Source organism: Anopheles merus, chromosome 3R, assembly GCF_017562075.2.
Source record: "Anopheles merus strain MAF chromosome 3R, AmerM5.1, whole genome shotgun sequence".
Classification (NCBI taxonomy): domain Eukaryota; kingdom Metazoa; phylum Arthropoda; class Insecta; order Diptera; family Culicidae; genus Anopheles; species Anopheles merus.
Genome location: NC_054084.1, coordinates 27,851,149 through 27,866,032, shown reverse-complemented (window position 1 = coordinate 27,866,032; position 14,884 = coordinate 27,851,149). Strand labels below are relative to the sequence as shown.

The following is a 14,884-nucleotide window of genomic DNA, read 5'->3' as shown; positions in this document are numbered from 1 at the left end:
GATGTGTGCCTGAGGGAGGAAGCGAAAAAATTGGTGCTAGAAACATGTGGCCATATGCTGCCGGCCATAGGAAGCGAACTGTTGTTACGGATTGTTACCAGGAAATGATTTTGTTTACTGACTATTTCATGGATCATCATATCGCACAAAATAAATATATTCTCATTATTATTTGACTACCAGAAGCGTCTATATTTACATTGTTGGCTTCAAATTAACAGTGTGCCGCTGATTTCCCGCTTGCTTGCCTGCTAAGACCGGCTTACTGACTAGGCTGTGTGGTCGCTAGGGAAGTAACGGCTTTCTCCTCCTTGCCCCACGTTGACAGGTACTGCATGAGATCGGTCAATCCTTCGAACTCGGTCCGACTGGTCGGTGGATCGTTCCGTGGGACGCGAGGGAAAGCACTGCCAACCGCTTGCCGGAACTCTTCCATCTAGAAGAAAACATAAATCGAATTACACTACCGGACCAACAGGGGGTTTTCCCTGCACCCGCTTTACTTACATTCTTTGCACCGCTCAGCTTCCATATTCCGAAGCAAATCGTACCGGTGCCAAGGATGGCGTACAGTGTGCCCCAGCCGAGGGCTCGCAGCGCCAGGCTGGTGCCGGCCTCGTGCAGCGCTAAGCTACCGTGCAGCCCTTTGTCGAAGTACTTTGGGTCAGATTTTTTCGCCGACATGATTGCTTTGCTGAATCCCGCTACTGCTGCCGTTGCACCGACCGCTGCTAGGAATGCACCGGCTGATTTTGTTAATTCAGAAAAAAAAGGTGAAGAGTAGTTTACAGCACTGGTTACTTTGATTTGTGCATTGGTAGATTTTATTTCCACCGTGGTTACCTCGGTATCGAAATTTCCGTCGCTCTTCTGCTTGTTCTTCCGCCGAGGGAACTATCCGACCAGGTTCGGCCACTGTAGACGCCATAGCTGGAAAATAATTTAGAATTAAGTGATGAAGGGTTTGTACTTTCGTCTAAAAATTTATCATACTTACTGTTATTTAATTTTTGAGCCGATTACACGAAATAATGATGTAAACAAAACAGCGAAATGTGCATGCACCGTGTTTTGACAATTCGCATGCCGCGATTACACGTGTCAAAAGCAAATTGAATTGTATGGGACCGTTATTTGACTTCAAACAGGAATGGATGTCGACTTTTATTGCAGTTTTATGTCGATACCAGGAATTTTTATTTAAAATACTTAGTTTTACAACAAAGTAGAGTTCTTTTTAACTAATTAGTGAAACTATAAACTGAGGTATGCTGCACATCTTTTAAAAAGTGCCCTTATATCGACTTTCAAGAAAAGGAAGACGACTTAGGAAATGGTCTAATCTGGTTGTGGGTAACATTGTGACTGGTAGAACGGATGGATTGGTACAACATTACACCATCCTGGTCGTTCAATTCTAGTTTGTGTTATTTTTCCCCTACATCAACATTAAATATATGTCATATTTAGATGTATGTCCATGTTAAGGGGATCAGATTATTGCATTAACTCACTTGAATGCTTAAATTGCTGTTCTTTATCTTTACCATTGCCCAACTGGGTCGTTCCATGGATGCAAACATTGGCATTCGTTTTGCCATCTTCGTTTGGTACTAAAATCGGTGCAAATAATGGCTATGCTGTACCAATTTATTATTTTATTTCGTTATGTTAGGCCTTTTCTACTCCGGTATATCTCATTCATCTGACTTCTAACACAAGGACCTACAACATCTAATTAATAAAACAAAATTGAATAGGTCAAATATACCACATCCATTACTTAATGAACAAATAGCAGGCAATAAATTAATTTCGAGCAACCCAGTTGCACTGAAAAATTGCCAACCTTATTAACTGATTAGAGATAATATACTTCATATCAGTCTACCCACCATATCCCGGAATGGCGACACAGTTTGCACATACCCACACACAGCCACACGAATAAAGTCCTACGAGAACGGAGCCTTTGTCACCCATTGCACCCTCACTGTAACCTCTTTCTGCCCCGATTTTCCTCCAACAATCGCTCAATTTGCATTTAATTTCATTCCAGCGCGAAAGTGTTTCGGGAGCAGGAAGAGAAACGCGTTGGTTCTAGCTGCTCCCAGGATCATAATTTCCCCCAACCCAAGTGGACAACTAAACTAAACTCCAAAAGCCATGGGAGCTATGGAGAGGGGAGCGTTATATTGACGAAATGATGACATACCTAGGACGAAGTGTTGGAGCCATTCGAAATGATGACGAATGAGTCGCCATCGCCATCGTTGCCCTCTGCCCCAAGCGTCAGGTCATGAGCGTCAGCTCTCAGCCGCCATGGCAGAGAGTCATTATGTGAATGTCACTTTATTGTTTTATGTAAATGAGTGTAATAATGTGCTTGTTAAGTATCGCGCAGCAGCGGGAGAGCCAGCAGTCTGGGGTGCCGTCCAGTGGAGGGGATGAGTACTACCAGTAGGTAGACTTCATTTAATTTATTGTCGACCCGGGGTGCTTGTCAGTCGATTGATGGGGATGATAAATAACACATCATCGTGAAGGAGGCGAAGAAGTAGGAGATTTTCATAATTTGATGAACTAAATAAAAAAAAATGGATTGCATTCATTCTATCCCATCCGGGCTTTTAAACATCCTACAAAGTTTGAAATTCGGAGCTACACAAGGGCCATGGGCAACCAACCCCAGCGCACGAAAGAATGCCATTGCAAAAATCATTCATACTTCATTTTGTTTCTTGTACCGCTTGCGGCCAGGAGAGTGGAATCACTGGGTAAACTGCAATCCGGTTTTTATTTTCGAGGGTTGTACCCTCTTCTCCAGACACAAACGGTCGAACGTGTAAGCTCAAGCGAAGATTCCCTATCAACCAGCACAGCATACTCCAAGTACATTCGTGCCTCCCTTTGCAAGTTATCGATTTGTTTGGACCATGTTTGGTTCGGCAGGGAAATACACTACGACTCCGCAGTGAGCAGTACGGGGATGAAGTTATTGAAGCATTGGAGGAAAATAAAAAAAATGTACAAAAAACCATCCACGCACATTCGGACAAACGGCCGCTTGCTGATAGATGCTGAATTTCCTAGCCATCGTCCTAAGCAAAGGCGTGCATTCTTTTGACTCTCTATACATTTTGCAAAGCCTTCTAGGATCCATCTCCTCCTCCAGCCAGGACTGGATTGTGTAGTATAACGACTGTATCATAACTTAATCAAAAAATCAACCCCCGAAGCCCGCTTGATTTGTGCAATGTGTTGTGCACAAACGCACCAAAACCGAGGGGTGTACCTGAAGGGAGGGGAAACATGTACACCAACACTCTACTAACAATCTTCCTGCGGTGTGATTGTGTTTGTATACGAGTGATACTATCAGTAAAAACACACACACACAGACATACCTCGAGGCAGTATCGCCTAGTATCGCTGAATATTGAATGGCGTGTTCCGGTCATGCGCACACATACACATACAAGCGCGCGCATTCATTGTTTGTGCGAATGCGAAGCACAAACAACACAATTGCACTTTTTGTGCAACGATGCTAATGCGAAACAGAGAGCGAGTGAGAGAAAAAAAACGAGAGAGATAGCGAAAAAGGCAAACAATTTTCCAACGCGACCGTGAGAGAGCGGGAAAGGACGAAGCGCTACCGCTCGAAAAGGGGGCGTGTCGATAGGATGATTGGAGTAGGTCCGCCCCTTTGTAAACCATTCGGCGTGTGCGATTGGACGGTGGCGGTGTTGTCGACGTCCTTCAAAATGGAGGTGCGGGTGCACCCCATACGGCATAGCACAAAGGGAGAGCACAAACCGGTTTTAAAATACACACACACACACACGTACGGAACGTGATCGGCGGGGTTGGGAAGCGTTTCGAAGCGCGAGCGTGCCACACACTGCTCTCGTCGAGGGGTTTGTTTCGGTTTGAACAACGTGCGATGCGGACGGTTTCGCGTCGTGTGCTCCTGTCTTGCCCAGAGCTCTGCGTGCGTGTGTGATTAGCGTTAGCGCAGAGACAACGGCGCGTTTCTGTAGGTGCCACCGTCGAGTTAGAGCAGCCATCATCCTCTGTGTTTTTAGTGTTGGGGTTTTGCACATCGCCATCCTCAACCACATTCGAGTGTGTAGTGTGTGAATCCGTTTCGGCAAAACAAAAAAAAATCCCCATAGTAAGAGAAGCGCGAAGTGATTGAATGTTTGGCGGTGTCTGTTTCCATTGGTTGGACGTTTAGTGTTGCTCCTAATGATGAAGTGAATTCGACCGATGGTTGATCAGCAGTAAGTGTGCGGGCGATTGTAAGTGTGTAGAAGTGGGTGTTCTCGAAAAAAAAAAAAACAAAACGCCAAATGAACCACAAAAAAGGAGTGCGCCGAAAGGTGAAAGATGAAGCTAAAAGTCTAACCAAAAAGAGTTCTGTGTGCGCGTGTGTATGTGTTTCTGTGGCCTCTTAGTGGCACAAATTCCAATAAGAGGAAAAAATTCGTTGTGATTTTGACAAAATTCCCGCCACAGTGCGTCAGTGTGCTGGAATCACTCGAAAAGGATTATCAGTAGGCCGTGTGATTGAAAGAAGTACGCGGCAGCTTCGCGTGAGGTAGCAGCAGGTCCTGCTGAGCGAACATCTCCATCTTCCACTGTTCACCGTTTCCTCACGAGAAGTAAGTGCGTATGAGCGAGGGAAAGAGAGAGAGAGAGAGAGAGAGAGAGAGAGAGAGAGAGAGAGAGAGAGAGAGAGAGAGAGAGAGAGAGAGAGAGAGAGAGAGAGAGAGAGAGAGAGATAGAGACGGAGCGAGACGTTTGACATTTTCATTCCGTGCGTGGTGACATTTTCAAAACAAACCATCAGGATGTTTCGCACACGTCGATCAAACCCATCACCCGCCCTTTTCCTACCCCTTCCCCATTAGCCTCCCACCCACTCCCCCCCCTCCTCCCACCTCACGAGATCGATTATTCGCAATGTGCCCTTTGACTTGAGCGTGACTGGCAGGGTGAGGAAGCTGATGGTGCTCCCCATTCGCTCACACCAGGACATTCCTTTTGTTGCGCGGGATTGTCTAGATTCTTTAGTGCCGAACGAGAAGACCCACCACCACTAGTTGTTGGATACCTTTTTCAAGTACCCGCTCCACCCATCATCAGTGGGGGTTGGTGTGCAATGAGTGCAATTGGGCGAATTTAAAACCGCGCGTGAATTTTAAGGATGACACGCTGATCCCGATCCCGCACCCCATCGATGAAGGGGGAGGGGGGGGGGGGTTGAGTAAGAAAGAGATGGTGGGAGTGGGAGTTAGTTATTTCAAACACTCGATGTTATTCGATGCTCGGCGCAAGTATGTGCCAGATTATTTCGGCCGCACATTTCGGTTGATGCGGGATGATTTAGTTGAACTCGCTTCATGATGCAGCAGTGCATTGACGTACGTGCGCGGCTCGGGGCACGCACAGCGACAGATTAACATTACTATGGTCGAGGTTGTGTGGGTTAGTAGAGGTTAGCAGTGGGGCAATTTTTGAAAGAGTTTGAATAGTTGGTATAAAGAGAAAAGACCCTTTCAAGAGGCTTAATAGTGCAATGCTTGGCTTGCATCACTCATCCAACAAAGAGTTAAAAGACCATCGAGAAAAATGTTAAGGATGCCTAGCAACATGTATTTGCAGGGTTTCTCCAGCATAAGCACCACTATAGGCAAATACTTCAAACCCCGTAAAACACATTTCAACACTACCAATGGTAACTCGAATGTTCTGCCATTGGTTGTTTGAACTAGTACATGCGGCACACATTTGAATGAAGTTGAAATGGAATTTAGCGAATTGAAGTTAAAGCTTATGATGTTGAGCAAGGTTTTTTTTTAAGTTTAACGCTTCTTCACAGTTAAGTATCTGTAAAATGTACAGGTTGTCCCTGAAATGCGCTATTAAAGCGGACCGAGACGAATCCGTGTATCTCGATTTTTGGCATAAGTCAAATTTTGAAGTTTTCAGTCAAAGTATAGCTATCTTTTGTATAAGAGCACTTCATCAATTATTTAATATAATTACGACTGAACATGACAGATTTGTATCTATTTGAATGATGTTTACAATTTAACCAAAAGGGAATCTACTTTGCGTTTGACAATGGATATGTACAATTAGTACAATTTGCTCAAAGAATTGTCAAATTTAGAAAACTTAGTATCTCCGAATTCGCGTACAAGAGATACCGCGGCTCTCGGGGACTACCTGCAACTTGATGCAACAAGATGAATGTGCCTTCAAAGCAAATTCTTTTTTGTTTTATATTTTCAATATGACACAAGTTCTCGGGTGACAGTTCACAGAGATACATACTATAACGTTCAAAGAAAGCTATATCTCAACATATGATTGTTACATTACACGCCTCAAGCTGCAGCATGTGTGTCTTGAGTTCACTTCCCCAACGATTGTCGTAGGGCTCTCCCCATTGTTCTGTACAGTAAAAAGATCGCAAATCACATTTTACGCTGAGTTTGCAGCATAACATGTTTCTTCCCCAATGGAGCATCGATCGTTCATCATATTGTGCTGCATTAAGTTTAGGCTCCAAACTAGGAAGAATAAGGAAGTCAGTAAGTATTCCGAAGATCGGATGCGAACAATTAGGTAAATTCAAATTAAATATCTTCAAGAATGTTAGTTTGTTCTGTAGATGTTCTTAGAATCCTCTACTTAGACTTCACCAAAAGGCCTTCTGTAACGTCCCACTACCCCAAATTGCAACCAAAAAGTGCATCGATCGATACGCCTCGTGAACTTCAAGGGTTTTTTTTTGTTGTTGTTTGACAAAACCAACTCACTAGGCGATTCCACCAGGCCGCCAGGATTTGAAATTCCAAAATGGCTCGTTTGCTGCGTGCCAGGTTCGCCTGCCAGGCCCGCGCTAACGAGCATCCCAAGGGTATCCCCCGAAGTGGTATCCATTACAGCTAAACCGTGGGCCGTGGCGGGATGGTATGTGCGAAATATAACGCGTTCAGTGTAGCGTTACCGTGGGCCACACCAAACTGTGCATAGATCGGCAACTCTTGAGGCGGTTGGGTATGCACCTAACGACACAGAGCAGCGAGCGAACATGCACCCACCAACAAACAAACAGCAAACCTCGCATTAAACGCAGTGGCGGTTTGGATGAATTATTGCGTCTTAGCTGGGCTCGATGATGATACGTGCATGCCAGAACAGGGTGAAGGTTGATAGATAAGCCTTAAGGATTGAAAGTAAAACCCCGCTTACAGCACGCGCCAAGGATGACGTTGCACAGCAAAGCCCGCCGTCACGAATGTAACAGAAACTGTTCACTGCAAAGATGTTTTAAGCGGTGCACGACTGCACAGGACGATTCGATGGGGCCATTATGGATGGTATGGTATGGTGTGGCTGTGGTTGCAAAGAATGCACCAGTATCACTGCACGTGAGGATTGTACAAACAGTGCTTTCCTGTCATGTTTACCTTCCTCGCAGCAATGCAATCCTCGTGCCTCGAAGCAATGTCCATCAAACGTATGAACAAGTTATGCCATCGACTGACAGTAAAACACTTTCCAGTAAGCTCTGTTGAACAAATATTCACACAAAATGGCTTTCCTGGCAGTTTAAACACACAACTTACACACTTCCTTGCTATGTTCCACTTCGCAGCAACTGCGTAAATTATGGACGAGCGCAATAGATCGATCCATTGCAAAGCTGCCTACTTAGATACGCACCATTTGTGCGCCATTCCACATCATATGGAGCACGCATGGTAATGGGAGCTTTGGAAACCGTCACACAGGTGTATCACGCTCTCTAGGGAAAAGTGCGCATCAAATCGGTCTTGCAGACATGTTCCCATCTTTCAACTAGCCCCATTACTTTCCAGATACGGCTTCCTGCCCCCGGTATGGTGATAGGATAACCTCCCCCCTCCCCCCCCCCCCCCTGTGTCTTCTTACCTTCACGGCAGCACATTTCATTGACAGTGCACTTTTAAATGGTGTGAAAATAAAAATCATGATTTGCATGATTGCTTTCACTGCTGCGGGTGAAAATGAACGAGGAAAAATAGCCGTCCCGTCCCCGAACCGAACTGACCAAACCGGGAAATGTCTTTGTTTGCAATTTTCTTCCAGTTTTATAGCTTCCATTCATTTGCGACGCTTAGGGGGGAGGTGGGGAATGGGTGAATGCTTTTTGCATACTAATTAGTGTGCCGATTTTTTTTTTTTTTACATCGGTTTGGTTGGTAAGAGCTCTTTTGCTGCTACGGAATTGAAAGGTATAGAAAGGAAAGAAGAAAATCTTGGTGAGGATTTAGGTTTACAAAGAGCAATAGTAATACAGCAAGAAAGGAAGCAGTAATTATCGTGGCAGAACGTTGGAGGAAAATCTTAAAACCACCAAATTACATTTCAAGAACGTATTGTTGTGGTTGCTTTTGTGCTATTTTGATTTCTTGGTGGTTATTGGAGGAAGTTAAATTAAATAGCGTTAGTTATTTCAACTTTCTCTTTTTGTTCTATTTCATTGTTGGATTGTAGTTGTTGGATAACTTGCAGATAACTCAAAGATTCTCTTTCCAATTGAGCTTAGCAGACATTTTGACAGTTTATTGTGAACCCAAACATTCAATACATTCAGCAAACTTTTGCGTAATAGCCTTCGTCGTAGAGGGAAGTTACTTATAACAATTCTTGTTATGTTTGATTCTTGAAGTTACTTATAATTCTTTGCGACTTTGAAGAAACTTTAAGATTCAGAATTAAATCAGATGTTATAAACTCATTTCAGTCAGAGGTTACTACGAGACACAGTATATGCGACTTCGTGTATTTCAGAGGTTTCCCGAATCAGAGGTTGGGAGGTGGGGGGAGAATGGAAGGGGTCTAAATAATTAAATAATAAGTAGATGAACCAGAGTTTGCTTTATCAAAAACCGATAGAAACACCATTAGACATTGAGTTCACCTTCAGAAGCAACCATTTAACCCCAAAATGTTGACTTCAATTACATTTGATGTACTCTGTAGCTTCCTCTGCGGGAAGCTTTTAAGCCCTCGTATGTGAATACTGTCACGTACAGCATACGGTCGAAATTCCTCATCCTCGTTGCTGTTTTGCATTACATTCAGAGGGCCACCACAAACAACAACCCCCCCCCCCACGTTAAAAGTAGCATCAATCAAAATTCATTTGTGTTTGCAGAAGCTTAACACCATCCCCCGGTCAGGGATTCGTCAGCGGGTGACACATAATTTATGCCTAGACAAAAACTGTCTAGGCAAACTGCAAATCATTTTCTCGCACCACCGCGAGGAGAGCCAATAAATAAATAAAAATAGCAATTTACATGTTTGTCTGAAACCACGGCTGCGTAAAAAATGTGTTTGCCTTTAAGTGATTTCTTGTTGTTATTGTTTAATTGTAAAACGACATATTTTAGCTTCACTGCAGCAGTAAACAGAAACAGAAAATACAGTTTCCCGACGGTAAAACGGAACAAATGCCAACCACCACAGGTGCTGTATGCTTGCGCAGAGAGAAGCGCACCTTGCACACATCCCTATGAAACACAGCGCAGGCAAGCGCGAATCTCTCGTGCGCTTGGCTGCATAAATTTGCAACCATTTTGTCACCACGTCGTGCGTTGTCCCGTGTGTAGACACGTCGGTTTTTTGCAATCGGTTTGGTGTTTTATTTTTTGTTGTGGCTGCTACGGTCCGGTAGCTACTTCTAAGCGATTCAACCTCCGGTGGACATTTACAGTTAATCGTTTTTTGCTTCCGTCTAATCGATCGATTGATCGATATTGGTGGTGGTGCCTAGCCGTTAGTGTCAATGGAGCATCGAGACGCACAACAGCAACAACAACAAAAAAGCCCACCTTTCTAATCAATGCGGAGGGACAGCAATGCTTTTTGTTGTAAGCCCATCGTTCACTACTTCTTTTTTTTGACCTCTTTTTAATTCACTTTCAGCGCACCAACGGCGAGACGTGAACGGTGACTTACTTTCGAGGATACACTCGAGAGCTTGGCGGACGGAACTGAAAGAGAACGCACGGAACCGGTGGCTGGTGGTGGTCAATACACGACACGACGGTTTGTCCATCATCACGTGAACAAAGTGCGTGCGTGCGAGTGTTGTAATTGATATGTATGTGTGTGTGTTAAGGTGCTTTACACATCATCAGCAACTTTAGTTGTCACACACCAAGGTGCAATAGTTTAATGCAATAGCATAACATAACAAGTGGTGTCTTTCAAAACTTAACTAAAGTGTTCAAGTGAAATAATGAAAATGTTGAAAAAGTGGCACAGTTGTTGAATTAAAAGAAATAAATAGGAAGAAACAACAGCAAAAAACAAAACGCCTTAAACACAGTGCTACTATGATATGACGTCAAATTATCATCGCCTGCTCTGTATCCAGTAGTGACCAGTGAGTGTGCCTGCTGGGAAGGTTGCTGCTGTTTGTGCGCTCAGGAGGTGAAGGGCGACTAATCTGTTCATATTGAGCACGGCACAGGCTGTCGGCTGCTTCTGTGTGACAACCGTGCGCTAATTAGTGGATGGAATATTGTGCAATCCGTCCACTATATTCCCTGTGTACGCTGTGTACGATTATAGAGAGAGAGAGAGAGAGAGAGAGAGAGAGAGAGAATGTTGCAATCGAAGCGAAGCCGTCGGCCTTAGCCGCGAACACTCCACAAGCTCCACACTGTGTCCCTTAGTGTCACTGTGTACGTGTGTGTATGTGTGGTAGTGTAGTGTATGTGTGTGTAGGGTGTGTGAAATTATATTGTACCACCGCTAAACTTCTACACCCTCTCTTTCTCTCCCCCGGTAAACTTCTCGGAAAAGCTATCGTGTATCCTGCCACGACAATAAGTGGAGCTGTGTGAAGTGCTTGTGCGTGTTTGTGTGTATGCTTTAGGGTGTCCACGTGTGTGTGTGAGTGTGTGTGTGTGACGCTAGTAGTCCACGGCCTGGTGTCCGTGTGCTTTAGGCCAGTGCCGGTTCGACCATCTGGCGTCCGGAGCGCGGTGTTTCGGTGCGGACTGGGCGAGTACGAGCGCAATGGCAGTATCCTGCCCGGAAGTTATGTACGGTGCATACTATCCTTATTTGTACGGCCGTGCCGGACCGAGTCGACCATTTTATCAGTATGAAAGGGTAAGTTTTTGTGGGCGCGCTGGCAAGGGGGCATTGGTTAAAGGGAAAGGGGAAGTTTTATGACGACGCCCGAGAAGTTCATGGAAAAAGGGTAATTAAATGAGGAGTGAATATTATTCATGATGTGCTACTGATAAGCTCAGCATGTACTAAAACTCATAATGCTACACAACACAGAAGAGAAAAGGAACACTTATTTGATCAAATTTCATTTGTGAGTGTGTTGGGGAAAGTAAGATAAAAAATAAATAGGGATACAGGCGTCCCCCGAGTTACGACCCCCTCGAGTTACGACGATTCGCAGATACGACGATTTTGATTTTGACAGTTAAAAGTTGTCATTGACAAGAAATTGATGTATTTTTTTGAATATCTGGGCACATAACCGTTATACACACATTTCCAAAGATTCCACAACTACCCTATCTTGAATATCTATATTGTGTACGGGTTTTAAAATATAATTATTACATTATCGAACATTATTTTAAATAAAATACACGATATCATAAATTCCAACTCTTCAACTTCGGTTATAAACTTTATATTCATAGATATTCGACATACGACTTTTTCGACATACGCCTTGCTTTGGGACATTTTCTCGGTCCCAAATACAGTCGTATCTCGGGGGACACCTGTACAGCGAATATTATAGCTCTTTTTAACGAATGTCGACATTGGTCGACATAAAACTGAAGCATGGCTGGCAACACTGTCCGACGCGCGCAGTTAGTAACAATAATCATTTACACTGCACTGCAGCAGTTCTCGCAACTAATGAAGCAATAAAGCAGGTTCTAGCGTACAAACTAGTACGCTAGCGCCTTGATAAAGCAATAGTGACTATCAATAATGATTTATTGTTATTGTTAGTGCGGGCACCAAGTGCGAGATTAGAAGGCTAATTAATCACTTTGCGCCATTTAAAGGTAGGCACTAATTTCACCACACTCTCCGCAGTAGTGCTAGTATGTGTGTGTCGGGCTTTGGCTCGGCTCCAGACCACAGGCAACACAACCGGGCCTTTTCGCTTGTGTCTGTTAAAAGTTGTTTCTTAAAATTTCCTTTTTACTCGTGCCGGTGCTAGGTTCGTTTTATTTGCTTTTGTAATGGTTATTTTCCTCCCCATGTATCCGTTGTAAACCTCGCGTTGCATGGCCTGCTAGAGTGCAGTGGAAGCAGGTTTTATTAGCTACGGTGAACCAGTTCGTCCGGCAGAGCCACTCTCGGGGCCGTCGGTGGGTAAGGTAGTGGAGTGGATGGATGTTATTCCAGTAGCGATATGGAGATGTTTAACGATGCTGCCGTACCGCGGGGAAGGGAGATAATAAAAAAGGGATGCTACCAGAGCGATTAGTCACGACAATGTTGCTAACCCGTTTGGGCACCACACTCCCAAGAGCATTTCGCTCACCTCTTGATCTTCGGTTCGGTTGATTTCGCCAAAGGCTGACGTCCGTTGAGGCGCAACTCTTAGGCAAAAGGATGAGTGAGGTTGGTTTTTGCATTTAAATAGTTTCTATAAAGTTGGCGTACAGAAACAGAACAGAACTCACTCGCTGTGTCTATGTAAGGAAGTTGAAGGTTTTCCGTGAAGGTTGTTGCAGTAAGTTCTCGAGCCGTTTCATCAATCACACGCGCTCTTTAGTATCTACTGCTCCACATGAGCATTTCCACCTTACCTTAGCGCGAAATTTATCTAAACCGGTGCTGCTAACGGGTGAGAAGACGCATAAATCTTCATGCTGTCCCTTCCCGGGTGGAAATTTATGGCCAAAACCTTGACGGCTTTACACACCGTCGTCGTTCGCACAATCCACTCCACTGTCGTCAGTCGGCGATGACACCGGGCGGTACCGTACACACCTTGCGTAGGGCCGCGCGCGACGTGTGACAAACGATGACATAAAAATGAATTACCATTTGTTTGGTGTTCATGTGTGGTCGTGTGGTGCTTTTTTTTCTAATTACAGTCTTTAATGTATTTTGAGCGAGAAACGTGAGTGTGTTTATTCTTATTGGAAAACGATTGGCAGACCTTTACGTATAACATTGCGCATGAATTCGCTTTGTTGCTTAGACCTTGGGTAAAGCCCGTCAGTACAGTGCCTATTTGTCTGCCACACAAATCGATCCACTTTGCCTTTCTGAATGGCAAACCAGAAACATAAAACTCTCCTAGCGTCCCTTTCAGCCAGTAACGGTGAGTGGGGGGGGGGGGGGGGGGGGGTTGTACGCAGGTGCATTTATCGCTGGTGCGTGTGCGTGGGCCACCCGATGCGTATAATAACAAACCTGCATTCGTTACGCACCTAAGCTGCCACGCTGGCTCACATACAAACACACACATACACGCGAGCATAGCATGCCATCTGAGCCCCGCACACTGCAAAAGCTGTAACGCAGCCTGCTGCAGCAGCAGCAGAAAGTAATGAGCAAACGGTGCGCAAGCTGGGTACATAAAATATGCTCAGGGCGAGTTAGAGGGGCAGCCCAGGGGTTTCTCTGTACCGTTTCTCTGCGTGAAAACCGTCAGCATTCGATCGACTGCACTACGGGCATTTATCAGTAGCTTCAGCAATTCCACCAATGTTGTTTGTTGTTTGTTTTTTCGCTACCTCTCTCGCTAACGGGTACGGGTTGTTGGAGTTTCAACCTCCTCTGCCAACATCATTAGCCCACCCCGATCATAGCAACCGATGGATATCGATAGTGTGCGCTGCGCTGCCTACTACTGTGCGACTTCGGATTCGGTAGCCGCGCCGCAACGCGCTGGAATGCTTTGCCGGGTATGCAGCATTTGGCTAATGAATGATTGGGCGTCTCCATAGCAGTGGTGTGCGCGCGCGCGCTTTTGTTGCATTTTAATTTAAATTAATTTTCAAACAACCCTTTTCCATTTCGAAAAAAAAAAAGAAAAACAGTATTAAACAAACTGCAGATCATCCCGGTAGGTAGAGATTTATTAAATTGGTATGAAATGAAAAACAACGACCAATGAACAAAACCAAACTAATTTGTTGCACCTGAGCGGGGAGCAAAGTGAGTATCGAGTAGGTCGACGAAATAAAACCAGACAATTATGTATTTTAATTTATCAAATTTACTGCCTTATTTGATCGTTGAGAGCGCGCGGATGGGGACAGCGTACAGTAGCGCTGTTCCCCCCGGGTTGATTGGGTTAATTTTTCACAATTTATCACAAACCGAGCGAGCAATACAGAGGACGAACCCGTTGATTAAATGGGGAATGAATGGGAGGTTATTTTTTGTTAGTTAATTGTGTTGATTAAGGCTGATGTACACCACTAGTGTAGTATTTTTCCGTTGCTACTGTTCCGAACCATGGTAACGACTGTCATGATTTACCTTGAACGGCTCCCCCGGTTCGTCTAGGAATTGATTAAATAAATCTACCTTGTCCGAATGTCTTGCCGTAATTCTAGTCCGGTTAGCCAAACACGAAGGTCCCACCCCCGTTTCTCGCGCGCACAAGTCGCGAGAGTTTTGATTGATGTGTTGGGGCCGTCGCTCAGTTCTCGACCACGGATCGTTGGCCGCCCCACGGCAGAAGAGCGCTGTGGTTGGTGAAGTTGCAAAACTTCACACGCCTTCACTTGAGCGACGCGAAAAACGAAACGGAGAAGAACGAGACGAAAGGGTGTCAGCTTGGGTCTACGCTCCTTTGCAG

The 14,884-nt window shown here is 44.8% G+C and overlaps 2 protein-coding genes across 6 annotated transcripts in view; one reads left to right on the top strand and one right to left on the bottom strand.

Moving 5' to 3' along the window:
* Positions 1-129: 129 nt before the first annotated feature.
* On the bottom strand, positions 130-1,097 carry LOC121596766 (transmembrane protein 242). The gene is made up of 4 exons (XM_041921980.1): positions 998-1,097; positions 844-930; positions 508-746; positions 130-436 (listed from the first exon to the last, which is right to left on the bottom strand). The coding sequence occupies exons 2-4, from the start codon at positions 926-928 to the stop codon at positions 263-265; spliced, it is 498 nt and encodes a 165-aa protein (XP_041777914.1). The 5' UTR covers positions 929-930; positions 998-1,097; the 3' UTR covers positions 130-262.
* A 2,745-nt stretch (positions 1,098-3,842) lies between these two features.
* LOC121596631 (protein vestigial) overlaps positions 3,843-14,884 on the top strand; it is a 48,121-nt gene continuing 37,079 nt past the window's right edge. Inside the window, exons 1-2 of one of the 5 annotated variants that reach the window (XM_041921734.1) lie at positions 3,843-4,039; positions 10,879-11,190. In XM_041921734.1, coding sequence (XP_041777668.1) covers positions 11,095-11,190 — 96 coding nt within the window. In that variant the 5' untranslated portion in view covers positions 3,843-4,039; positions 10,879-11,094. Of the gene's footprint in view, positions 4,668-9,993; positions 11,191-14,884 lie in introns of all 5 variants that reach the window. The other 4 variants (XM_041921733.1, XM_041921732.1, XM_041921731.1 and 1 more) reach the window with 4 other exon arrangements.

Excerpts from the sequence above, each read along its gene's own strand:
- LOC121596766 (XM_041921980.1), bottom strand. The coding sequence starts at position 928 with ATGGCGTCTACAGTGGCCGAACCTGGTCGGATAGTTCCCTCGGCGGAA. Across the intron at positions 747-843 it reads ACGGAAATTTCGATACCGAG|CCGGTGCATTCCTAGCAGCG; the intron begins GTAACCACGGTG and ends TAACAAAATCAG. Across the intron at positions 437-507 it reads AGCTGAGCGGTGCAAAGAAT|ATGGAAGAGTTCCGGCAAGC; the intron begins GTAAGTAAAGCG and ends GTTTTCTTCTAG.